We start from the raw sequence: 25,784 nt of genomic DNA on the forward strand, positions 1-25,784 counted from the left end.
TCCAACTTTTTAATATTATAAAAAATACAAGCTCTCCTTTTGCATAAACTTCTGCAAACACAAAATATTCTTAGGATAAATTCCCAGGATTAGTGGGTCAGAGGGCCACTAAGTATCCCTCAGAAAAGCCATAACAATGTATACTCCCAGCTGCAGAGTACAAGATTGTCTGTTTTTCAAAACCCTTCCCAAAACTCGGTATAATTTTTTTAAGTAGGTCAGTAGTCCTTGCACATGATGAAATCCTCTCTCACACAAATCGCACAGCCTCTTCAGCCTAAATAGCTCTAAGTGGCCTTGAGATATGAGAGAAAAAAGAGAGAGAGAGAAAGAGGTAATGTCCTTCTAGGTAGGGAAGTCACCATAATAACAGATGGCTAAGAAATATGTTTGTATCCCTTACCCTACTTCTGGTAGGCCCATATCTCCAGGGCAATACTGTGGCTTGCTAGATGGCAAACACTTTGATTTTCACACATGTGGTTAAAGGATAAATTAATTTCTTGGTTTAATATTTGAAATCAGTGTAATTCACTTTCAGAATGTTAGATCTAGATGAATCCTTAACAACCAATTCTTCCAGTCCCTCATTTCATAGATGGGAAAACTGAGACAGAGAGAGGGAAGAACTTGCCCAAGATCCCATAGGAAATTAGTGGCAGAGCCAAATGGTTGGATAAAATTACTGCTAAGTTCTGTTTTTGTTCTGTCTGTGACTCTTCCACTTAGAAGAATATTCGAATAGAAAACCTCACTTGCCCAACATATACTTCTCTAAATCCTATGCTTTAAGAGAAGCAACTGTAGAATAGAGAAAAAAATTGCTTTTGCATTTACATTTATGCTTGGTCTGTTTCCAGGGATATCATGGGCAAATGGCATCCCTTTTCCCAGTAAATGAGGCTGATGGTACAAATAGTTGAATGTGGTTTTGGTTCATAGGTACAAAAGACCTCCGAAGAAATCCAAAACCAAAAAAGGCATAGTCTGAGAGGTATGAGTACTGACTTGTGTCATGTACATTTCTCTTGGAAAGATAAAGAAGCCGCTAATTAATATAGAGATGTTGGGGTTTGATGAATGTATATAACATCCACAATGGCAGTCAAGTTGGGGATGGGAGGAAGGGAGAGCTATTAGAATAAAAATAGATAATTATACATAGACACCTGTGGAGTTGGCTATGGAATGGTTGATGGGTTGGATCAACTCATAGAGGGCTTGGTATGTTCCAAATACACACCCCAGAAGGCCCAGGATACTGATCATGATGTCCTTTGCAACGGTGACATAGCTCATGTCTTCAGCATAAAAGGTGATGAGCTCCAGGAGGGGTGGGATGATGAGGGCCAGGGCACTGCTGCTCACGGAGCCCACAAAGGAGATGACCAGGTCCAGGCGGGGGATGAGGATGGCTGAGACACCTGCAGAGAGAGAAGAAATTTAGAATCACTGATTGTTTCTGCAGCAAGGAAGTTCAGAAACCAACCACTTCCTTGTGGCCTTATAATCCCACAGATGCCAGACCATTTTGGAAATGTGGGAAAGAGTCCCAATGCAGATGTGAGCAGTAGGTCAGGCACTGTGGTTCTGGATTCCCCCCTCTGTTTTAAAGGCCAATATAGATGCTCTCCTTTTATGTCTTATCTATTGGGTTTTTCTCATATAATGGTTATTAGAAAGGCTCCTCTACCACCTATCTACTATCACCTTCTCATTAAAGAGATGGGAGAATCTAGAGCTCTAGAGGGAATGGGATGTGGCCAAGGTCACACATTCTCTGAGGTGAGAATCCATTGAAATGCCTGTCTAAGGCTCTTTCCACTCTACTGTGCTGCCTCCCTTATGTATGAAAGAACTTGTACATCATAGGTGCTCTTACTCAGACACTGAATCTACTGTGAATCTGTACTACTCTACAAGATACAGCCACTGTCTAGAAGCAAGAATGAATAAAAAATGAGAGATGGTTTTTTTGTCAGAATCTCAACTATGTGTTTTCCTACTCCTAGAACGATCCTGGTAATTAAAAAGAACATAAACATGAAAACAGCAATAGGCTGCTCCCTCCCCATTTCTTCTAAACACCATTTTCTTAAATCTCCATCTTTTATACAGATGATGAACATACATTATGAATTGTCCAGGGGAGTCCAATTTCAATAATGTATGAATGAATAACTATACCACTTATGTGATTTCACTTTGCACAACGGTATGATTTTCCTATGAACAAATTAGGGAAAAACTGTCCTGGAAAGCACTCATACTAGCTTGCTGGATTTGAAGAAAACCTCACCTCTTTCTGAAATTGCTGCAGCACATCTAATCAGAGAATGAGAGAGACTCATCAACTCTTGCAGTTGAGAATTTGTCACCCCTCTGATGGGATGGTCCTGTCCACAGCTTTCCCTTCTCAGATATTTAATGAATTGCTTACTGGACGAGGCACAGAGAAGAATCTGTCTGTTCTCCAGGAGACCTCACACTGACAGGGCAGAGAAAATATTTTAAAGGAAAACTATAATGCAAGTTAGACTGGAGGAGTTCTCTAGAAAGATCCTATCTGGTGATGCCAACCCATTGCTCACAGACCTTCCATGGCTCCCCATTTCCAGATCTCCTAAGCACAATGTCTCTGACAACTTGGGCCCTGCCAGGTCCTCTGGCCTCATGTCTTATCCCTCCCCACTGCTTTTAGTTCTCCAAAGAGGCCATACGTAAGTACTTGCCTCTGATCTGTGCACAGCCTGCTTCCTACATGTGGTACATTTTTCATTCCTCCATCTACCTTCTACTTATCTCTTAGGTCATTTTAAAAAAAAATCATTTATTTATTTGGGAGAGAGAGAAAGAAAGAGAGAAAGAGCACAAGCAGGCAGAGGGGCAGAGGGAGAGAGAAAAACAGACTCATTGCTGAGCAGGGAGCCTGACTCAGGGCTCCATCCCAGAACCCTGGGATCATGACCTGAACTGAAGGCAGATGCTCAACCAACTGAGCCACTCAGGTGCCCTTATCTCTTAGGTCTTAACTGAAATATCATTCCACTGAAGAGGACTCCCTGATCTGGCCTCAGCTAAAGTATAGGACCTTCTAATGTGCTCTCAGAGCATCCTCTTCTTATCTGAACCATCATATGGTACATCATTAGGTACCATCTTAACATTCATCACAATGTGTTGTAATTATTTCCTTGCATATATTTCTTACTCAACATGTCTTCTTTATTATTCATTATTGTATCCCCAGTGCCTAGCACAATGCCAGGCATACAGTAGGTGCTCAACAAATGACTGTTGAATGAATGAAGGATAATGGAATTGACAGCTGAATAAAGGAGGAGGAAGTGGTCATCCGGCATATAACAGAAACAGGGCCTCTCATTAGACGGTCAGCTCTGTCTAGCACTGCCTTCCCTGACCTCAAGTGGCCTGAACTACTCAGTTTTACTCTTCAACTTAGACCCTTCCTATTAGGAATGATCTCAAAACAATAGAGCTACAGGTCCCTAATGTCTTGGTACAGACCGGAAACTCTGTAATACCTTAAACCAGCAGGTGTGTTGTTTCTGCTTCTAGAAATCCATTTATGTGAAGCATAACATCTGATAGCATATTCTTCTGCTGAAAGGCTCCAACAATTACACACTTTCTCCAGACCTTGAACTGAAACTGCATTTCCTCAACTTTAAACTCCTGGAATCTTTAAGACTAAATTTTCTCTCTCTCTTGCACAATATACCACAGGTGTTTGAGGACAGATAGAGAAGTTACCTTTGCTTCTCCAGGCAAAACGTCCCTAGTTCTTCCCCTCTTTCCTCATGAGGCACCTTTTCTGATGTTCTTTCTCTGGACATGCTTCAGAGAAAAAAGTCCCCAGCCCTGTTCATGATGTTCCCCAAACATCTACAACAGTGCCTAATGTAGAATGAACGAGTGAATCAGTGAATGAAGGAAGCATTAAGGAAGGAAGATGGCGAGAGGAGAGGAGAAAAGATTGCATCCAAAAAATGATCACCAAGGCTTTAACAAATCAGCCCCTTGTTTTCTCCTACAGTTCAAGGCCACTCTATGATAAGGGACTCGATCTTAATTTATAATAGGAAGGAATATGGCACACGATGGAAGACAGGCTTAGGTGCTCTGCAGCCTGCGCTCAATTCCCAGCTCTGTCACTTAGCAGCTGTATGATTTGAGTGTGTTACCTAAACTCTCTGGACCGTCGTTCCTCCAGTTGGTAGTATTACGTCGCTAGGCTGTCATGAGTATAAGGCCATGCCGGTACGGCACCTGGCGCCCAGCAGGCACATCGGAACATAGCTGAATGAATGGTACTTCTTCCTCCCATAAACCAGCCAATGGATACTTTCCATGTGTAAGCCCATTTTTCAGGTGGAAAGTTGAGGTTCAGGGAGGTGAAGTATCTTGCCCAAGGTCACAAAGAAGGTAAGTGGCTGAGCCAATGATAGCGGGGTAGATGCCCATGTGACTAGCAGCCACAGCTTTGGGCGACGAGTGCCCTTCTATCCTACTCACAAGTCAGACAGACCAAGGCTGTGCGGACAGACAGGTCTATAAACAGTGTCCAGCTCTCTGACCCCTGGGAGATGACGAAGGGGATGATGATCTCAGCCGGGACATAGAACTGGAGGGCGTAGGTGAAGAAGATGCCGATGGAGTACAGCAGCTTGACCGACTGGTACAGCCTGGGGACAGACGGATAGGACGTGAAATGTGACGTGGCTCCTGGGCAGGGCCAGTCAGGATTCACTCATTGCTCACAAGTTGGTCCCTACCCCTGAGGTACAGCACTGGCTCAGGCCTGACCTGCCATCAGGGCCACTGGGGAAGCTCATTAAAAGTGCACATTCCTGGAGATTCTGATTCAGTAGGTCTGTGGCTCAGGCATCTGTGCCTTTTATTCTTTTACTTTCTAAAAAGTTCTATCTGTACAGAGTAAAATTCCTGGTTCAAAAGTCATACAGTGAAAAGCTTTCCTCTGGCCCTTGATTCCCATTCTTCTTTCCATAGGCAGCTCCTCTAAAAAATTTCCTGTAAGAATTTTCCTGTAGCCCTTTCAGAAATAACCAGTGTATATAAAGGCTTATACCAAATGTAGGTATACTACACACACACTCTAGCATCCTGTACACACTGCTGAGCTCCGTTTCTGTTCATGAAATACTTCTTGGACATTGTTTCTTATCCGTGCACATAGATTTGGCTCCTCTATTTAATAGATGCTTGGTATTCCAATTGCATAGATACACTATAATTTTTTTTGACCAGTCCCCAATTAACGGATATTTAGATTATTCCCAGTCTTTTGCTAGTAAACGATGCTACAAAATATATCCATTACACAGATATCTATGCACATTTAGCATACAACCTGAGAGGTAAAAATGATGGCTAAAAGTATATGTGATTTAAACTTTGGTTAGCTACTGACGTATTTCCCCTTTGTTGTCCGAGCATATTGGAATGCTTGCTTCCCCACATCCTTATCAAAACACAATGTGTGAAAATGTGTTGGTCTCTGTCATTCTGTTTTTTTCTGGCATTTCTGTTATTATGAGGGAAACAAAGTATTTTTTCAAATATATAAAATGCCATTTAAAAAATCTGCCTGTGAACTGTGTGCTCGTGCCCATTTCTTCCTTGGGTTGTTGGTCTTTTTCTTATTGGGAAGGTGTATTTGTCTAAGGCTCCTCTGGGGAATCTGGTGGCCAGCCAAGTTCAGAGTAGATGTGCAGTTCTCATGGTACCTGATGCCCACGTTTTCCAGCTGAGGCCCCCACAAGAAAAGTGCCCTGCCCAAGGTAGCCAATGGCAGCCTGAATGGCCCGGAATAGGAAGAGCATATTAGAATGATATCTTACTTGCATAAAGTAAGTTATGACTTCAAAGAAATTCCACATTATTACCCCACCTAGTCATTACCACAACACAATGAGGTGGGTGGGGCTGGTGGTATTTTTCTCATTTTATAGCTGTGGCCTTGTGGGAAATGCATACCCTACCACTCTACTCACCTCTGAAAGAATAAGGCTGTGGGGAGACCTAACAATGACAATAGCTAATATTCGACGACTACTTACTATGTGCCAGGCACTTTTCTTTTCTTTTTTTAAGTGGGCTCCACACCCAGCATGGAGTCCAACGTGGGTCTTCAACTCATGACCCTGAGATCAAGACCTGATTTGAGAGTGGGACGCTTAACCAACTGAGCCACCCAGGCGCCCCTGTGCCAGATGCTTTTCAAAGCACTATATATATATTAAAGCAGTTAATCCTCACAATCACTGCCCCCCCCCCAAGACAATGCGACAGCCATTTCTTTACGATGTTCATCAATACTTCCTGTTCTTCCAGGCAATGGTAGATTTTCACTTCCTTGCCCTTTGGAGTGGGATGTGGCCATGGGACTTGCTTTGACCAATGGATTGCAAGCAGAGGAGATGTATGTCACTTCCCAGCAAACCTTTAGCAGCTTCATGGTGAAGGGCATGATTCACTGCACTCTCTGCCATGGCAACATTTGAGGGAGCAGCTGTCATCATTCTGTGTCCTTGAGTGGGGATGGTGCGGAGCTGAGCCCCAGCCACCCCATAACGGGCATGTAGCATGAGCATAGAATTAAGTGTTTGTGTGTGTTCAGCCATTGAGATTTTGGAGTTGTTTATTACTGGAGCATAACCAAGCCTATATACATAGGCATTAGTATTATCCCCATTCTACTGACGATGGAAATGAGGTCTGCAAGATTAGGTTGCTCGTCCAAGGTCACGTAAGAACCAGGATGCAAATGCCTTTACCTAGCTTTAGAACCTGTGCTCTTCAACACTTGGCTCTACTGATTGCTTAGTCGCAATGCACTCCATATACTACCAGCATAATGACAAAAGCTAATACTCGATGAGCGCTGCGAGCCGGCCCCGAAAATGTTACCTGGATGAAGGAGGGGATGAGCAAATGAATGAATGATCAAATGTAAGAATTTCAAACTAAATTCCAACTGGGGCATAATAGTGGCAGCCTAGGTCCATTTCTGGAACTGGGGCCTGAGGAGTGGTCCATCTGCAGGACTCACGATCATTATTCTGGCGTTATACTTTTTGTTGTTGCTGTTTGTGTTTCCCAAACACTCCCAGATCATTCTGTTTTAGGGTCTCTGAACCGTAGAGTCAGACAGGTTCAGTGTCAAGTTCCAGCTTCTCACAAACAAGGTGAGCTGAGAAAGCTCCACAGAGCTTCTCCAAATAGCAACTTCCTCATCTAGTGAATGGACTTGATAATAATCATGCTGACTCATAGGGCTATTGTGAGAGCTTAATCAGATAACGCACAATGCCTGGATTATCAAACCTACCTGTTATCATCATACCAATATTGGCAGTTAGTATATGGTGCTAGTGACAACCCAAGGGAATGCCACATTCTGTTGCTCAGGCTCAGATCCCATGACTCTACTCCCCTCGTCAACCCAGGCAGGCAGGGACGTACCAGCAATTGGGCAAGTTGAGGGTGATGCTGGCCTGGGTGTTGGACCCAAACTTCATGTAGCCCAGTGTTCCCAGGCAGATGTAGAGGATGATGACAAGGGACATCCCCAAGTACAGAACAAAAGAAAACTGTTGTGGATGCTTCATCTGATTTTTGAGAGGCAGAACCTAAAGGTGAAGGAGGTTGAGAAAGAAGAGGTAGTCAGAAGTGTAGCCCCTCATGAAGAAGCAGGCTTCCCCCTCAGGCACAGACATCCTTCGCAGGGTGGCCCAGGGTCAGGAAGGGCCACACTCCTTTTTATTTTCTTCCACTCTCTTTTGCCAGGGGTGCCCTACTCCGGCTGGACTAATGAGTACATTCGCACTCAGTCTTCAAGGCTTAGTGTGGTGCATGGAGCAGTTGGTGCCCGGGACGAGTCCTGATTTTCCCTTCCACCAGGAGAAGATCATATCCTGCACTTTTCATAAATACTTTAAGACATCTGGAACAACTGGCTTCCCTGGAGGGCACCAGAGACCATTCACGCAAATCCCACATCCATCTTACCATACCAACGCCTTCAAATGTGAAGATGGCTGTACCAAAGAACAGCAAGAAGGTCTTCCAGCTTGCCATCAACGGGAGGCTGCTGGGATCTGGAATCTCCTGAAAGGAAGTAGAAGAAGGGCATTGGTTTTGCCATGGTATAGGAGTCATCCTCAAACTTTTCCTGGTAGAAAGCTGGGCCACACCTGCCATCATGGGTGTCACGAGCACCTGTGAGATAGCTAGAGCTGAATCAGCCTTCTTATCTTTAAAAAAGTTCTTGGGGCGCCTGGGTGGCTCAGGTTAAGCATCCAACTCTTTTTTTTTTTTTTTCGAGATTTTATATATTTATTTGACAGAGAGAGAGAGCATGACCATGGGGAGCAGCAGTGGGAGAGGGAGAAGTAGGCTCCCCGCCCAACAGGGAGCCCGATGTGGGGCTGGATCCCAGGACCCCAGGATCATGACCTGAGCTGAAGGCAGATGCCCAACCAGCTGAGCCACCCCGGTGCCCAAGCATCCAACTCTTGATTTCGACTCAGGTCATGAACTCAGGGTCCTGCAATCGAACCCCATGTTGGGCTCCATGCTCAGTGGGGAGTCTGTTTGAGACTCTCTCCCTTGTCCTCTGCCCCTCCCCCATTTGTGCTTTCTCTCTCTCTCTCTCTCAAATAAATAAATCTTTAAAAAAATAAAAAGAAGGGACACCTGGGTGGCTCAGTCGGTTAAGCGTCTGCCTTCGGCTCAGGTCATGATCCCAGGGTCCTGGGATCGAGTCCCGCATTGGGTTCCTTGCTCAGTGGGGAGCCTGCTTCTCCCTCTGCCTCTCTCTCTCTCTGTCTCTCATGAATAAATAAATAAAATCTTAAAAAAAAAATTTAAAAAAGTTCTTTCTTTTTATTGTGGTAAATTACACATAGCATAAAATTTATCATTTTAAACATTTTTAAGTGTACAATTCAGTGGCTTTGAGTACATTCTCACTCATGTACAACCCTCACCACCACCCATCTCCAGAACTTTTTCATCCTCCCAAATTAAAACTTTGTATTCATGAAATAATAACTCTTTATTACCCCGCTCCTGGTCACTCCTATTTTACACTGTTTCTATGAATTTGTCAACGCTAGGTACCTCATATAAGTGGAATCATATAATCCCTGTCCTTTTGTGACTGGCTTATTTCGCTGAGCATAATGTCTTTAAAGGTTCATCCATGTTGCCACATAGATCAGAAGTTCATTCCTTCTTAAGGAATGCATTGCATGTATTTAGCACATTTTGATTTACCACATCTTTACATGTGGGCAAAGTAGGACCCAGGGAGGAGAAGGGAGTTGCTTAAGGCTACTCTGCAAGGTGGTGGCCCAGCCCGGATGAGAATTGAGGTCTCCTGTCTTCCCCATTCTCCAACGCCTGTTTTTCATCACTTCTACTACAGCGGCAACGTGCATGCAGAGAGAATGGTTATTTTATTTTATTTTATTTTTTTAAAGATTTTATTTATTTGACAGAGAGAGAGATAGCGAGAGCAGGAACACAAGCAGGGGGAGTGGGAGAGGGAGAAGCAGGCTTCCCGCCGAGCAGGGAGCCCGATGTGGGACTCGATCCCGGGACCCCGGGATCATGACCTGAGCCGAAGGCAGACGCTTAACGACTGAGCCACCCAGGCGCCCTGAGAATGGTTATTTTAATAGACTCCTGTGGTGGGCAGAATAATGGCTCTTTCCCAAAGATGTCCATGTCCTAGTCCCTGGAACCTGTGAATATGTTATGTTACATGGCAAGGGAGAATTAAGTTTTCAGACTGAATTCAGGTTGCTAATCAGCTGACCTTAAAAGAGGGAGATTATCATGGGTCATCTGGGTGGGTCCAATGTAGGAACAAGGGTCTTTAAAAGTGGAAGAGGGGATCAGAAGAGAGAACTAGAGAGATGATGCTGTGGGAAAGACTCAGCCTTGCATTGCTGACTTCGGAGATGGAAGGCGGCCGTAAGCCAAGACATGTGGGCAGCCTCTAGAAGCTGGAGCGGGCAAGAAAACAGATTCTTCACATAAGCTTCCAGAAAGAAACCCAGCCCTGCTGATACCTTGATTTTATCCCAGCAAGACCTCCAGAACTGTAAGATAAATTTGTGTTGTTTTAAATGGCTATATTTGTGATAATTTGTTACAGTAGCAATAGGAAACTAATATAGCCCCAAAGACTTTCAGATTCAAAGAAATTAAGCTATAATGGTAGAATTTCAGGGCCTGTGATAATAACAAAGCATGGGCTTGGGAGGCAAACTGGTGGGAATTAGTGTAAAAATTACTTTCTGTTTATCAGTTTCCTAGTCTATAAGCTGAGTACTTACAAAATATAAAACATATAAAATAGTATCACTGGAAAGATTCAGTGAGTTAATATATGTTAAGAACTTGACACCAAGTAAATAAAAATTCTTTATCATACATGTATCCCTTGTCAACCTTTTGTTGGTTATTAGTTGAGGTTTATCTCCCCCGAATGAATGTGACCTCCATGAGAGCAGATATGCCACCAGTTTCACCTACCACCGAATCTCAGTGCCTTGCACCATGCCTGGATCACAGAAGGTATTCAATAACTAATTGTCAAATGACTCACTGTTATCCAGCGTGACGATGATGATGATGATGTCGACTAGCTCTTACAGCTTGTGGGGCTGAAGCATTCACGGATGTCACTTTAGCAGGGGCTGCTCAGAGCAGGTGACATTCCTCACCTTCACCTGCCCATAATGATACTAACCTTCCCCAGGTGTCTCAGAACCCCTTCTGCCATCAGTTTCAGGCACAGACCTGTATGATATACTCAAAGATCAGAGCCATGCTCCCCAGGGTGGTGACATTGGCCAGCGTTGAGAAGATGGACAGCATCCTGAGGTTCTGGATAAACACCAACAGGACCAGGAAGGGCAGGATTGTCAGCATGTAAAAGCGGATGTTCAGGATGGGGGTCAGCACCAGGATCTTCCTGGGTTGGCAGTTGTTGGAGGTCATGTGGGCTTCTTCCACCATCTGATGTAGACATAATGAGGGGCAATGTATTTAGAGTTGTCAGATTAAATACAAAAGGCCCAGTTAAGTTTCTTTTTCTGATAATTATCAAGTGACTTTTTAGAAAAGTATGTCTCAAATATTCCATAGGACATACACATAGTAAAAAAATACATATATTTGCTATGTATCTGAAATTCCAATTTAACTGGGTGTTGTATGTATTTTTTTTTTTTTTGCCAAATCTGGTAACCCCAACTGTGGTGCCCAAGACTGTGACAATAAGAAACCCTTAGAATCTTAAAATCTCCTTTTGTCATCTAACCCAACCTCTTCTTCTCTGTCAAATGGTTTCCTTTCATATACTCAGAGAATGGAAGTTGATTACACAAGAATATCTTCTCTAACTTTAGATAGCCCTAAAAGTTAGAAAGCTCTGAATACTGAGCAAAATCTATCTGCTTGAATATTTCATCTACAACACTTGCCATAGTTCTAGCTGTTTGAATGCACAAAACCGATAATGCTCCCTCTATTCCATGAAGCCAAGAAAGAATGCTATGATTGATTCATAATGCCTCTTGGGAATGCAATGAGGACAAGATTGCAGCTTGTTTGTCTCATATGTAGTTAGTCATCTTCTATGTGACAACCCTGAGATACCTAAAGTGAATCTCACCAACACTTTTCAGGTTAAAAATTCACAATTATTTCTGATTGGACAGGATTGCAAGCCTCTCTTTCCATCCTGGCTACACTCCTCAGATGTTGCTTTGGCTTCTGAATAATCCTCTTTTTTAACAAGTGATTTCCAGGACTGAGAGAACTCCTAAGTAGTCTGATCAGGAATGACAAATGAAACCATCTCCTCCCAAGATCTGAACACTATACTTTTGCTAATGCAGCCCTAGCAGTGGGATGTCTGCTTTTCTCCCACTCTGCCCAGAAGAATCCTCTTCACCTGTTGTAAGTTGTCTGCCATAAACATAAAATAAACGCTGCAGAATCCCAGTTGGGTGGTGATTAATAAGAAGTTGACAGTGTACCTGAACAGGAAAAGAAGAGACAGAGGGAGAAAACAAATTACCTTTTAAAATGTATTTATTTTTATTTTTTGAAATGATTATTTCTGTTATTATTTTTAATACTTTGCTACATTTTTTTATTTTGAAAAATTTCAAGCCCACAGAAATAGTTGGTATAATTAACATCCATATGTCCTTTAACTAAATATGCCAATTGTTAACTTTTGGCCCTAACTGCATTATATAAATATGTATGTGTATATGAATGTATGTATTCATCTACACACACATGCATTCTTTTTCAGAACCACTTAAAAGTCAATTGCAGATTTCATAATACTTCAGCCTTAACTCCCTCAGCATATCCCTCTTGAGACTATGATATCCAGAATATCAACTTCAATGTCCTCAAATATATAGTCCATATTTTAAATAACCCAATTGTGTCAAATATATCTTTCAAACTGTTATTTATTTTTTGGATTCAGGATCTAATCGAGGTTTATATATTGCATGTGGCTATGTCCCTAGTCTTTATCCACGTAGACCAGCCCTGTGAACACCTGCATTCTTTGGTTTTCCATGATATTGGCTTTTGGGGAAGAATTCAGGCCAATTGTCTTGTAGAATATCCCACACTGTGGACTTGGATGATTGCTTCCTCATGATTAGATTCAGGTAAGTATATTTGGCAAGCATACCACACAGGTGATTGGTACTTTTTCCATCACATTGGGAGGCCCATGGTGTCCCCTGGCCCCACTGTGATTATGACTGTCAGATGACTCCATTGCAAGTGCACATTTCCCTCGTTAAAATCTGGAAGTAAAGCTTTGAGATGTATGAATATTCTGCTTCTCTCCAACCGAGGGTTTTAACATTCATTGGTGATCCTTGTCTGAATCGGTTATTTCATCAGTGACAGGGTGATGGTTTTCTCATTCTATCTGGCATTTTTTCCTAAATTTATCAGTTGGCATTTAAGAAGGATATATTCTTCCTCTTTTTTGGTATTGCAAAAAAACCCCTCACATTGATTTTTAAAATTTAGTATATTATACTCTATTACTGTCATTATTCTTTTGAATTCTTCAATTGTCCCAAATTTGGAGATGCATTTGTTGTTTAAGGGAACAAAAATATGTTCCTCTACTTAGATCAGTTTAGACGAGATTGAGTGCGTTCAGGGTAGTATGGCCTTAGATCAGTGGTTTTCAAAGTTGGTTTGCAGTACCACTTGCATTAGGATTACCTGAGGTTTATGCAAAAAATACAGATTCCTGACTCTTGTGTCAGCCTATCAAATCAGAAGCTTGGTATCATGTGAGACCAGAATAGAGATGGTTTCTCTCTTTATTATGGAAATTTTCAAACATATACAAAAGCAATGACAACAATCCATGACTCCTCATCTGCCAATTGCAGCTTCAACAATTATTAACTTTTTGCCAGTCCTCTTCTATCACACCTTTACCCCTACCACACATATGCTTATTTGTTGGAGTATTTGTAGCAAACTAGAGAATTTAAGGCACTTCATCTGTAAATAATTCCATACGCAACTCTAATGGATAAGGACTTACTATATATATATAATATATCCAACATGCCATTATCATCCCTTGCAAAATTAGTAATAATTTCTTTATATCATTTAATAATAGTCCATATTCAGATTTCTCTAATTGTCTTAAAAATATCTATTTTACTGCTAGTTTCTAAACAAGTCTATACATTGCATTTTGTTATTTCTATTACATCTCTTAAGTTTTTAAAACGGCTACATTCCCCTTGCTCTGCTTTCTTTTTTTTCCCTTGCAACTTTTAACTTTTTAGGGGGTGTTGAAGATACCAGATAATTTACCCTATAGTATGTCCCACTTCCTAGATTTGGTTGATGACTTCTTCATAATGTCAGTTAATGTGTTTCTCTATCCCCCGTCTTTCCTCTAAACTGATCTTAGATCTAGCAGCTTGACTACATTGAGGTTCTTTATTTATCTCTCCGGCAAGGATATTTCTGGGGTGATACTCTGTACTCCCTACTGTATCCCATTATAAGACACATCGTGTCTGGCTACCCCATGTCTAGACATGAGATGCTATGATAAATACCTGGGGTCAGGTGGTATCAGTGTTGTCTTCCTTTATAAAGTCTCCCAATGACCTTTCACCTAGAAGCTTGAGCATCCATTGATGATTGTTGCCTACATCAAGCTCATAGGTATCCCTCAGCACACTAAAAATAACAAATCATTGTTTAAAATATGTTCCCAACTCTTTTTCAGTTACTGGGCCTCTCAAGAAATGGTACAATGTAATGGGTGGGAGCTAGATGTTCAGGATTCTAGTTCTTGCTCTGCCACTCAATTCCTGTGTAACACTGGGCAGCTTTATTGCCCTATCTGGGCTTTATATTTCTCCATTGACTAGGCATGGATACGGTGGTCTCTAAGGATGCTTCTTACCCAAAAGTTTTATTCAGGAGTCGTCAGAAACAAACCTTGGTGAGAAAGGATGAGCATTTGTGAGTCATTCATTATTACTGCCCCATGACCTCACCTGTCTGATAATCAGAGTGTCTCCTGATCAAGAGAGCGATGACCTACTGAGAGTCCCAAGAGAGGAGCTGCAGAAGGGATCTTGGCAGCCACAATACTGACTCACTACCTCCTGAAGGGCTCTGCTGGGAGAGGCTGAAATGTTAGGTTTGGGTCGAGTTTCTGTGCAACCGCTACCTATAGCTGTTTGTGGACATGTTATTTTTTTCCCTTATGAGCCTTGGTCATCTCATATTTCCAGGACGATAAAGACCCTCCCTGCCTATCTACAAAGTCAAGGAGATGATCAGAGGAGCTAAGACACAGAAAAGCATCTTGTATACCAGGCACTTTTTATCAAGCAAGGGAGCAGCCTGAATGCTTACCATTAAGGGAAGGCTTAAATGAAACTATGGCACATGTCCCCACTGAGGAACATCGTGAGCCTTAACAAATAACCAGGTAAACCTGGGACCATCCTAAGCTGCCACAGGACACCATGAAGCTGCTGCCAGTCTTGGAGCCTGGATACAAGCCTAAGAAAGCAACATGTACACCTTGACCGTACCCACCCCCCTGCCCCCGAGATAGCTCCTGTGCTCGGGTGGGCCACAGTTGCTCATATTCACCCCCAGTTGGTGATGCCAAGAGAGGGAAGGTCTTCATTGTTGGGGGGGCAGTTCCAAGCAAGAGCTTCTCAGATGTGCACACCACAGGTCCAGGAACACACCAGTGGGATTTAGCCACCCTGGAGGGCCTCTTACCCCATTACAAGCATGCCAGCTCCATTTCCTCTTTTTTTTTTAAAGATTTTATTTATTTATTTGACAGAGAGAGACACAGTGAGAGAGGGAACACAAGCGGGGGGAATGGGAGAGGGAGAAGCAGGCTGCCCGCAGAGCAGGGAGCCTGATGCGGGGCTCGATCCCAGGACCCTAGGATCATGACCTGAGCCGAAGGCAGACGCTTAATGACTGAGCCACCCAGGCGCCCCTCCATTTCCTCTTATGCACCTCATAGCACCTGGGTATTTGGAGGTGTTGACTAGTCAGGAGACTGAAATTGCCTACAAGTTCTGAATCCTGAAACTAGGACTTTGGACCATGCCAGAGGTGAGCATCCCCCACCACCCCTAAGAACATTGCACACATCATCTGCAGCCATTAGAAACCAGTTGTATGTCTGTGGGTGGAGAGAGAGGTGCCCAGCCCATCCAGGGTGTGAAGCCGCACGTGTCTGACACAGACACTCTGACCTGGTCGCAGACAGACACTTGGAAAGCATCCATCCCTCTGGCATGGTCATGTGATGGCGTCAGCAGGGGACAAAGCTCTTCATCCATGGAGGCTTGGCAGCGGACAAATTCTATGATAATGTCCATTGCACTGATAAAAATGACATGAAGTGGCAGAAGCTAAGTCCCACTGGGGCACCTCCCATAGGCTGTGCTGCGCACTCAGCTGAGGCTGTGGGGAAACACCTGTGTATCTTCGGAGGGGTGACTCCCCTCCAGAAGCACTGGATACAATGTACCACTATCACATAGAAAAGCACCATTGGATGGACCTTGCTTAAATTTGAAAATTTTCTACCACCTGGATGTTCCAATCATTTTGTGTGTGTCATTCCATAGCCAGTGATATGTACTTCTGAGAAAGAAGATTCAAATTCTGTCACTCTGAACTGTGATACTAAAAAAGGGGCTTCCACTGACAAAGGAGTGACCCAAGGTGGTGATTCACATGAATAAAGTCAGACTGCCACAGGGCTCTGTTTTGCATTTGGTGGGATGAATACAGAATACAGTGATTGTATTGTGACTGTGGGTTGACTAATAAATCCCATATTTTTACTAAATGACAAAAAAAATAGGTAGATCTCTATGTCCCAGTGTGGAAAGAAATTAGAGACATATTGCTAGATGAAAGAGCAAATTTCAAAAAAAAATTCGAATTAGTGTACAAGAAAATGCAAAATGAAATCTGTACATATATTTATGTACATGCAGAGACAAAGCCTAGAAGAATATTTACTAACTAGGTATCAGTGGTTACTTATTGGTTGAAGAGTGGGATGGGGATGGAGAGATCAGAGGAGATTCTCTGTATTGTTCGATGGTTTGTAGTAACATCATATTCACTTAACCCTGTGTAACTCGGAACAAAGGAAGATCAGGTGAGGATTATTATTGTTCTGACTACTCACTCCCACCACTACTGCTACAACATCTATGAGTACTACCTGCCCCACACCGAGTGGGTCCTCAGCCAGGCGTTTGGGCAGGTTTCCAGGCTGTACATCATGGCCTCTCCGTAGTTCACAAAAGTCTTTTGCGATCTAGGGAAAGGGCAAGCAATGTATAACTTAAAGCATTTTTGTTAAAGGTAGTCCTTACTCTCAAAGTGAGTAATTATTACATATTTGTGTGTTAGCATGGAATGTTCTGGAAATTTTCTAGCAATGGTATTAACAAGATATTTTATAATACACTTTCACAACTTTCAGGAGGACTGCCTTTTTTTTCTTTTTTGTAGTTGTCTTCTTGAACACTAATATTTAAGTGAAAAAAGATTTTTAAGGAAACAGTAGCTTTGCATTGACTTAAGTCTACAAACCAGGAAAGAGGGGTCATGAAAGGTGTGAGGTGTGCAAACCAAGTCAGGGGAGGAAGTAGAAGAGGGGGTGTGAGTATGGCCAAGCCAGCGATGGTCTTTTCTGGACTTTATTCCCTCCCTTCCACTGCTGAGGGCGTTGGAACATTCGAGAGGCCTGCCCCAGACGAGGTCCCATGCAAACGTGGTACTTAGGCTTCTGCCCAGCACCCCTGTAGGATGTGACACCCAAGTTGCCGTCTGTCTTGTCCCTCTGCCCTAGATGGCCCTTCCTAAGGGCAGGCAAGGCCCTACTGAGGAACCATCTGCAGGCGGTGGGAGCAGCAGCGGGTGGCCGAGGGACGGATCCCCGCTGCTAACTGCGTGACTGAGGGGAGTAGCTGGGAGAGGGAAGGAGACCCAGACTTGGGTCTTGGGTTTAAATCCCAACACGCCCTCCCCCCTCAGATGACTGAGAAACCTTGAGCAAATCTCTTTAGACTTCTGAGCCTCAGTGTTTTTCACACACTGTCTGGGTTTGGGGGAGGAGCCGGTGACCGATGAATGTGGAGATGCCACTGGAAAAAGGGCATAATCCTTCTATTTTTATTATTGTTCATTGTGCTTGGCACTCCCATATAAATGAGGTCATGTTGCATAGGAGTGGCAAATTTATTAGTCTGAGGGTTACAAATTCAAAAGCTATGGGGCCAGTCAGGTATCAGTGATATGGGGAGAGGGGCTGGTGTACCACAGAAGGGGGAAAAGTAGAGACCATGGCAAGCCCCTGGTACACATTCTGTTCTAAGAGGGATCGGCCGGGATTCGTTCCCCCTGAGCAATGAAGGAATGAGACCCCAGAGGTGCCAGATTGTCTAACTGGCAAGGAGAAGGTGGAGTTTGATTTTTTCTCTAATGTGAAATCTCCAGGTTTGTAAACACAGGCTAAAACAAAACAAAACAAAAACTGCAAAGCTCTTAGGCCATCAGTCTGTAAACTTTATATTAGAAAAAAAATGAAAAAATGAGTCAAAAAAAAAAATCAGGGGGCACCTGGGTGGCTCAGTTGGTTAAGTGTCTGCCTTTGGCTCAGTTCATGATTGCAGGGTCCTGGAATAGAGCCCCGCATCGGGCTCCCTGCTCAGTGGGGAATCTGCTTCTCCCTCTGCCCCCTCCAACCCTCCATGCTCTCTCTCTCAAATAAATAAAATCTTTATTTTTTTTATTTACTTTAAAAAAGATTTTATTTATTTATTTGAGAGAGAGTGAGAGAGAGAGTGCATGAGCAGGGGTAGAGTCTGGGACTCCAAGATCATGACCTGAACCAAAGGCATTCGCCCAACCAACTGAGCCACCCAGGTGCCCCAGAATAAATAAAATCTTAAAAAAAAAAATCAGGAAAAGGCTTATCAGGAATGGCTTAGGCATCAGAAACCTACAAGGTGATATAATTGTCCCAGCAGGTGTGAAGGGAGAGAAGATTTGCAAAATGGTTGGAGTGGGTCCCACAGGCCTTTGAATACCAACTTTGCCACTTCCTAGCTGTGTGACCCTGAGCAAGGCATTTAATTCACCTAGGTCTCAGTTTACTCATGTGTAATATGGGGATGATAATAATGCCCGCCGTAAAAGTTTACTGTAAGGAGTAAATAAAAGGCGGCTTGTAAAGCTCTGGCCATGTACCTTGCACATGTAATTGTGCAATAAATTTAATTGTTGAATAAGTAAATGCTCTTAAAAGTGTTTTGCGAGCTGGAAAGTGCCCTACAAGTTAGGTGTGACTGATGTATACTCCAGACACACCAGTTTGGGTTTGATAATTTGGCTTTATGAGGAGTTTCAGTTACTATCTCTACTTTGACCTATGAGGAGTCTCTGCATATCTACAAGGACCCCTTTTGATTGGCATGCCTTGGGAGCAGCTAAGTGTTGCAGATAGAGAGCCACCAGGCAGTTGGCTGTAAGGAATTACTAATCATCCATGAATTGTTGGTTTGTAAATATGAAACTCTCAGCATTGTTTGTCTTCATTGCATTTGTCTTCCCTTCTGGGAATTTTTTTTCTTTGTGCTGGAGTTTCAAATATGGAAACATTGAGTATTGTATGTATGCTTTATTAATGACTGGAACCATTGTGAATTATTCATTTCAACTATATGTTTTTTGCTTTTACTAAATTGTCCCAGAGAGGGTTTACCTGGGACAAATTACCCTTACAAGGTGCATGTCTTGGAGTTAGGGGGAGGGTGGGTGTGGGGAGATAAGAGGGAAAGAAGGACATCCTAAGTATCTCGCATACTCATGGCAGTTTATAAAGCATGCTTGCATCTTTTATCACTTTTGATCTTTCCAGGTCAGATATTTAGGGTCAGAGGGTGCAGGAACTTGACAAAGTCATCCAGCAGGTTAGCAGAGTTGTGCTGGGACCTAGGAGTTTCCAGTTGCGATTGTATCACCCTCTCCACCACCTCTATAGAATCTAGAGCAGTAGGTGAGGTGGCTGGAGAAGTGGCTGGTTAATTGGGTCAGTGGCCAAAGGAAACTCAGCACAGATGGGGCCTGGCACTGGGGGAGAGAAAGGCAGGATTCTCACCTCTGACTGAGGTGATGGGCGCAGTTCAACAGGATGACCATGCAGTGCACAGTGAGGATCCCAATGGCCAACAGGCTAATAGGACCCACCTGGAGGGGAAAGAGAGTGAGGACAGTGAGCCATACACTGATCATTCCCATAACTGGGCCTCTCCCAGTCTGGGTGCTAGGGCCCCTCTCATCATAAAGCTGCCTCTGGGATGGAGGTCCTTGCCTGAATGTCCTTGTGTCCCTAGACAGTCTAGTTGGAATGCCCTTCTTCCCACTACCTCCACAGATAGCCCATGTCTTTCCTCATCTGCTTTGGGCTCTGCCTTCTAGATCCCTCTTTCCTTCTTCACACCCCAGCCCTCACCTCCTCCAAGACACTTGAAGACCAAGGTTTCTCTTAGGACTTGGTTCTCTTCCTCTAGCATAGAGTTGCCAACGGGGGCTTTAGTGAAATTTTGGACCAGATGATTCTTTGTTGTGGAGGCCCTCTTGTGCATTGTAGGATGTTTAGCATATGACTTGGCCTCTATTCAAGGGTCAGCGGCACTCATTCTCCCCATGAGTTGTGACAGCTGAGAATGCCTCTAGACACTGTAAATGTCTTGGGACGTGTGTGTGCAAAATTGTCCCCAGTTGAGTATCATTGCTCTAGCATGTCTAATTTGTCATTAACCCTATTATTTTTTAAAGATTGTATATATTTAAGGTGTACAACATGACAATTTGACATACATATACATAGTGAAATGCTTATACTGCAGTCAAGCTAATAAAACTATCTTATCCTCACATAGTTTCCATTTTCTTGTGTGATGAGATTAAAAAACAGAACTCATTATTAATCCTAATCTCTCAGATATGATTAGAGGGGCATAGAGTAAAGAGGGACTCCCTCACCTCCTCTGTGCTGGACACCTGTGCCTTTATAGATGTGACCTGATGTAACATTATCACAAAGTAACAAATGAGAGATCAAGAGCACCACTAGATTTCACTAGAACATAGCCTCCATATAACAGAGACTTCTTTTGATCTTGTTTACTTCTATATTCCCAGGGCCTAAGAATGCACATAGTAGGTTCTCAGTATGTATTTCTCAAATGAGTCATGGTCAGAAGTTCTGGTGGGAGATGGAGGGCAGAGAAATCATCAAATGACTCTTAGGGAGCAAAAATCAGAGGATAACAGAGCTGTCTTCAACAGCAAATATCACATGTGGGGCCATGTGGTAATAATACTCTTCAGAGGTTCTAGAACCCTGAGGATTTCAAAGGGGGAGAGTCTCATCTGTGGGTCGGAACTGCTACAGATTACAAGTCACGTCAGAAGAAGCCAGAGTCTGGATATGCCTTCTTTTGACATGCGGGCCACTTACGAGGCCTGGAGAGAAGGAGAAATTAGCATCATCTAAATGGAAGTCATATATTTGGCATGAATTCAATTCAATAGACATGAATTGGGACTTCCTTTGTGTCAGTCTCTACAGCAGGTATTGTGAGGAGGTGTAAGAATACATCAGAGAGTTCCTGCCCTCAGGGCTTTCAGGTCAGTGAGGAAGGTAGGTATTCTAAAAAATTATGTCTCATCTTTGTAAGAATTCCGGGTGTGGTACATATAAGTTCTAGAAAAACACAAGGGGAAGTTGGCATTAATCTTAGTAGGAAACAGTAAAGTTTCACCGAGGAGGCATACTTCAAAAGACAGAAACAAGGGAGAAGAAAGAGCAGAAGCCAAGAGACAGAGGTGGGATGATGCAGGGTGTCAGGGGACTGGCAAGGCCTTCACTATCCTCCTCTTTCCAGCCACTTTCTCAGTCAACCTCAGGGTTTGAAACAAGAGCCAGCACTCACATGTCTGCAGGGACCAGGCTGCTAAGGTAAATGAGTGAAATGGGCTGGGGACGTTCTAGGGAGTGGGGAGGACTGTGGCAAAGTGGATTGCGCATCAGTATGTGAGTATGGTGGGTCTTTAAGAACAGTGGTGGGGTGGGGGAATTGGATGAAGGGGGTCAAGAGGTACAAAATTGCAGTTATGGATAAACAGATACAACATGATGACCATAGTTAACACTGCTGTATGGTACGCCTGAAAGTTGCAAAGTATATGATAAATTATATATGTGTATATGAAGATACGGATGTTAACCAAACTTATTGTGGTAATCGTTTTGCAATATGTGTATACCAAGTCGTTATGTGGTACACCTTAAGCTCATGTACGTCATTTATATCTCAATATAAAGGTGTGGTACAACTTAAAGTACTGTCTGTCATTTATATCTCAATAAAACTGAGGGGGAATAAGAGTAATGGCCTGTCCCCTCTAGAAACATTCCATTTGGCTCCAGGCTGGCTCCATGGGATGGATGCCAAGAGGCACATTTCCTATTGCAGAGGGTACCCCCAAATTGCCCATTGATAAACAGTGCAGAGGCCTTAGGGGCCTACTACCTCTTCCCCTTTTCCCCCCAAATGGGTAAACCTAGTTTTCATTGCACAGGTCCCTCTTACCAATAAGCCGGCATTTTTCATGGCCAGGGGAAGCCCCAGGAGCCCTGTGCCAATGTTGCATTTCAACAAATGGATCAACGTTTGCATGATCCTGTAGGAGGAGAGTAGGGAGACAAGAGGTTATGTTAGTGGATGGGAAAGGTGACCCAAAGCTCAGGTTCCTTCCAGCATCTCCAGCACCCTCTGTTCGGAAGAGGGACAAAGCCAGATAAAGTGGACCCTGGAATATCTGATGCAGGGCTGGTGCTAGTTTAGGTGACCCAACAAATATTTAACACACAATAGGCTCTAATGAAAAGATTCACAATTGCTACCATTCTGGATAACTCCCTAGAAGCAGCTTATGCATTGATTCATCCAGTGATCTCTTTCACAACTTATTCACTCACATAATATTTATTGAGACCTACTAGCTGCTTAGCGTTTAGATGAACAATGAAAAAAACCTGATAGTAATTTTCTCAATTTCTAGAGTAATTATTAATGCCAGGTCATTTGTTAATTTCACTCACTAGAAAAAGCATAACTTCTCCTGACATATGGAGTATTTACTGTAAGTTCACTCTATCCATTTACTCAACCAACATTCCATGAATTACTCCATGCTCTGCATTGGGTACAATTTAATAACAATTGTTACTGTGCATACAGAATGCTTACTACATGCCTGGCTGGGTGCTGGGTACCAGGGTTCTAAACACTCTCCATGCCTGTGCTGGCAGCTTCTGCCCAGGCACTACCCATCCATTGGGAATGAGAAGGTGGGACAGGATCATGAGAAGAGAATCAAGAAGGAACTGAAATGAAAAGCTGAGTGTAAGAGCAATGAACTCAGAGGTAAGGAGCACTGAGTTCTGAGTTCTAGCTCTGCCATTAACCTATGAAGTTTGGTCACTACTTTGGAAAGACCCTTAGCTGCTTACATCTTCTGTTTCTTCATCTGCCAAGAAAGAGAGAGAAAAAGGGAATAATTCTTGCCCTTACTTCCAGGGAAGTGGTAAGAATCACAAGGGGTATTGGCATGACGAATCTTGGAATCATGAAGTGCTTCTAAGATGTGACCATCGCCACCATCATCACCATCCTCTTCATCATCAGCATCACTACCACCTTTGGTCTGAACTTATGGTGCTCACCTGCTAGAAGGGCCCCCTTGAAGGGGAAGCCGAGCTGGGCTGATAGAAAAAAAGGCAAGTAAGGGCTGCTGAAGCAGGTAGAGGTGTCCCCTCCTCTTGGAATGAAAGGCACCTTGAGGAGGCCATTGCAGGTACCTCCTTGTGCAGTCTTAGAACTGTCTAGAGGCAGCCTGCCTCGGTCACAGAGCGAGTCCCTTAGAGACCGTGCTCATGTCTCCAGGTCTTTGTCCCATCGGTTAGGGAGTTAGGGCTGTGTCCAATTTTACAATTCAATACTGACCTGGGAAAGGGTTGGGGCTGAAAGAACAGGGTAGGCCCTTGGGACCCCCCTGACTTCTTGCTTCTTCATTAATTTGGTCTATTCACCTGGGGATGGTTGGGGGGGGGGCACCTATTGTCCTTTCACTTCCAAGAGGACATTTTTATGACTTTTATTTCTTGATAACTGTAATTACTGGAAAACATGTCAAAGCAAAAACACAAAATACTACTTTTTATGTTTTGTCATTTCTTAGTAGCAATTTCTCCAACAGATGTGCTCTTCTCCCCGCTTCCTGCCCTCTGTCCTTCCATTCCTTACTTCTTGCCTCCAGCACCATCTTATCCAAGTTGAATCAGATCTCTTGGCAAAGGTGAGATCAACTTTTGGAGAAACCAGATGCCCTAGCTAACAGCATTATAGATCAGGGCCTTGGAGAGTAAAACACATGTTGGGATTAAAACAAATTTTTTTTTAATTTTTCTTTGAGAAATGATACATTGCCATTGTAAAACAAAATACCAAAATTCCACTAATTGGAAATAACCACTGTTAGCATTTTGACTAGCATTCCTCTGGGCATTTCTGTTTGTTTTTGAAGGTACACACTTTTAAACATGCAGGGCCATTATAATACTGTATCCTAAATTAATTTTCTTTATGAATAGTATGTCCTACACATTTTCCACAGATTTCCTTCATCATTTGTAATGGCCATATTGCATTCTACTGCATGTGTGTACCATACTTTATTTAAATAATGTCTTATTGTTTCCAAATCATCAATATTATAACCGGTGCTTCAATAAAATTATCATGCATACCTGTGTTATTATCTCATTAGGAAAAAATTCCTAGAAGTGGTATTTATTGATCAAAGGATATATTTATTTACATCTGTACTTAAAAAATACTAAGTAACACACAGTATGAAATTCAAAAAGTAAAATAAAAACAAGAACCGAAAAACCTTATTAGTGAATATAAATCTCTCTCCCTCTCGGTCTCCCAATTTTCTCACCCCCAAGCTGTGTGTGTGTGTGTATGTGTGTACTTTCAAAGGAAGCATATGCCAAGTAAGTATTTGTATGTTTTATATAAATAGGTGTTAGGATTTGACATACATTACAACATCGCCATTTGGAAAGGTACCAGTTTCATTCTTCCTAGAAGGACATGAGCGAGGGCATTTCCTGACATCCTTATTGACACTGGCTATTGTCATTTACAATCTCATTATGCCCAAGGCTATTATCTGATCTGATTACTGGATAATAGTCTAATTGGCAATAAAGTTCTAAGAAAAAGTTCCATCTGTCTGAGTTTACAGCAGTAAAAGTAGGGAAATGGGGCTAGGAGGTGTTGTTTCCTGGGTGGGTTTGTAGGAAGGAGGGAGGGAAGGAGAGAGAATGAATAACAGCAGATGCAGAAAGAGAGGAAAGCAGTCTCAAACTGTGGAAGAGCACACGGCCAGCCTATGATAAAAATCGTTCCTAGAACCAAGTTCATGTTGGGATGGCTACTCTGTTTGGGTTCTCTGCAAAAACTGGGAGACAAGTGTAATAATACCCAGAGCCACATGAATCAACCTTCTTAGATCTGGCTTTCATTTTTCCTCCATGCATCTCCTGTTCAGTCCGGGGCTAGAGGTGTTAGGAAGAGAGAAGTAGGCTGATGTGGCCCAGGGCTGTGAAGTCAGCGGCGCTCGGCCTCAGGTCGGGAAGGGCAGTGCGGCCACTTACGAGAATCCACTGGCTTCCTCAGCAGGATGGACGTTCTCTGAAGCTAAGCTGCCCCTACTCTCCGAGAATGACTTGGACCTGTCGTCCAAGGAGCCGGGCTCACTGTTGAAGTCCTTTCCGAGCAGTGACGTCTTCAACATGGTGGGTAGGTGGTGCCAGCTCAGGGTGAAGGCCTGTAACAGCCTTGAACCAGCCTCCCATGAGTTTTTCTCCAGAGAAACTAGGGCTGCAGGCCCCAGATGCTGGTTCCTGTTTCCCGAGGGTGCCTGACCCAGACTGAAGCCCAAATGTGTGAATCAGTGAAGCGCTGGTGGCAGAGGAAGCTGATGTTGACTGTGCCTCACCT

General features: G+C 43.2%; 1 protein-coding gene across 1 annotated transcript; it reads right to left on the minus strand.

The window, feature by feature from the left end:
- Positions 1-1,155: 1,155 nt before the first annotated feature.
- Positions 1,156-25,578, minus strand: SLC36A3 (solute carrier family 36 member 3). The gene is made up of 10 exons (XM_032395306.1): positions 25,439-25,578; positions 22,302-22,392; positions 19,802-19,890; positions 16,859-16,954; positions 12,014-12,098; positions 10,855-11,073; positions 8,053-8,151; positions 7,507-7,673; positions 4,537-4,706; positions 1,156-1,424 (listed from the first exon to the last, which is right to left on the minus strand). The coding sequence occupies exons 1-10, from the start codon at positions 25,576-25,578 to the stop codon at positions 1,156-1,158; spliced, it is 1,425 nt and encodes a 474-aa protein (XP_032251197.1).
- Positions 25,579-25,784: the final 206 nt, after the last annotated feature.

This window comes from Phoca vitulina, unplaced genomic scaffold (genome assembly GCF_004348235.1).
Source record: "Phoca vitulina isolate PV1807 unplaced genomic scaffold, GSC_HSeal_1.0 scaffold83, whole genome shotgun sequence".
Taxonomy (NCBI): Eukaryota; Metazoa; Chordata; class Mammalia; order Carnivora; family Phocidae; genus Phoca; species Phoca vitulina.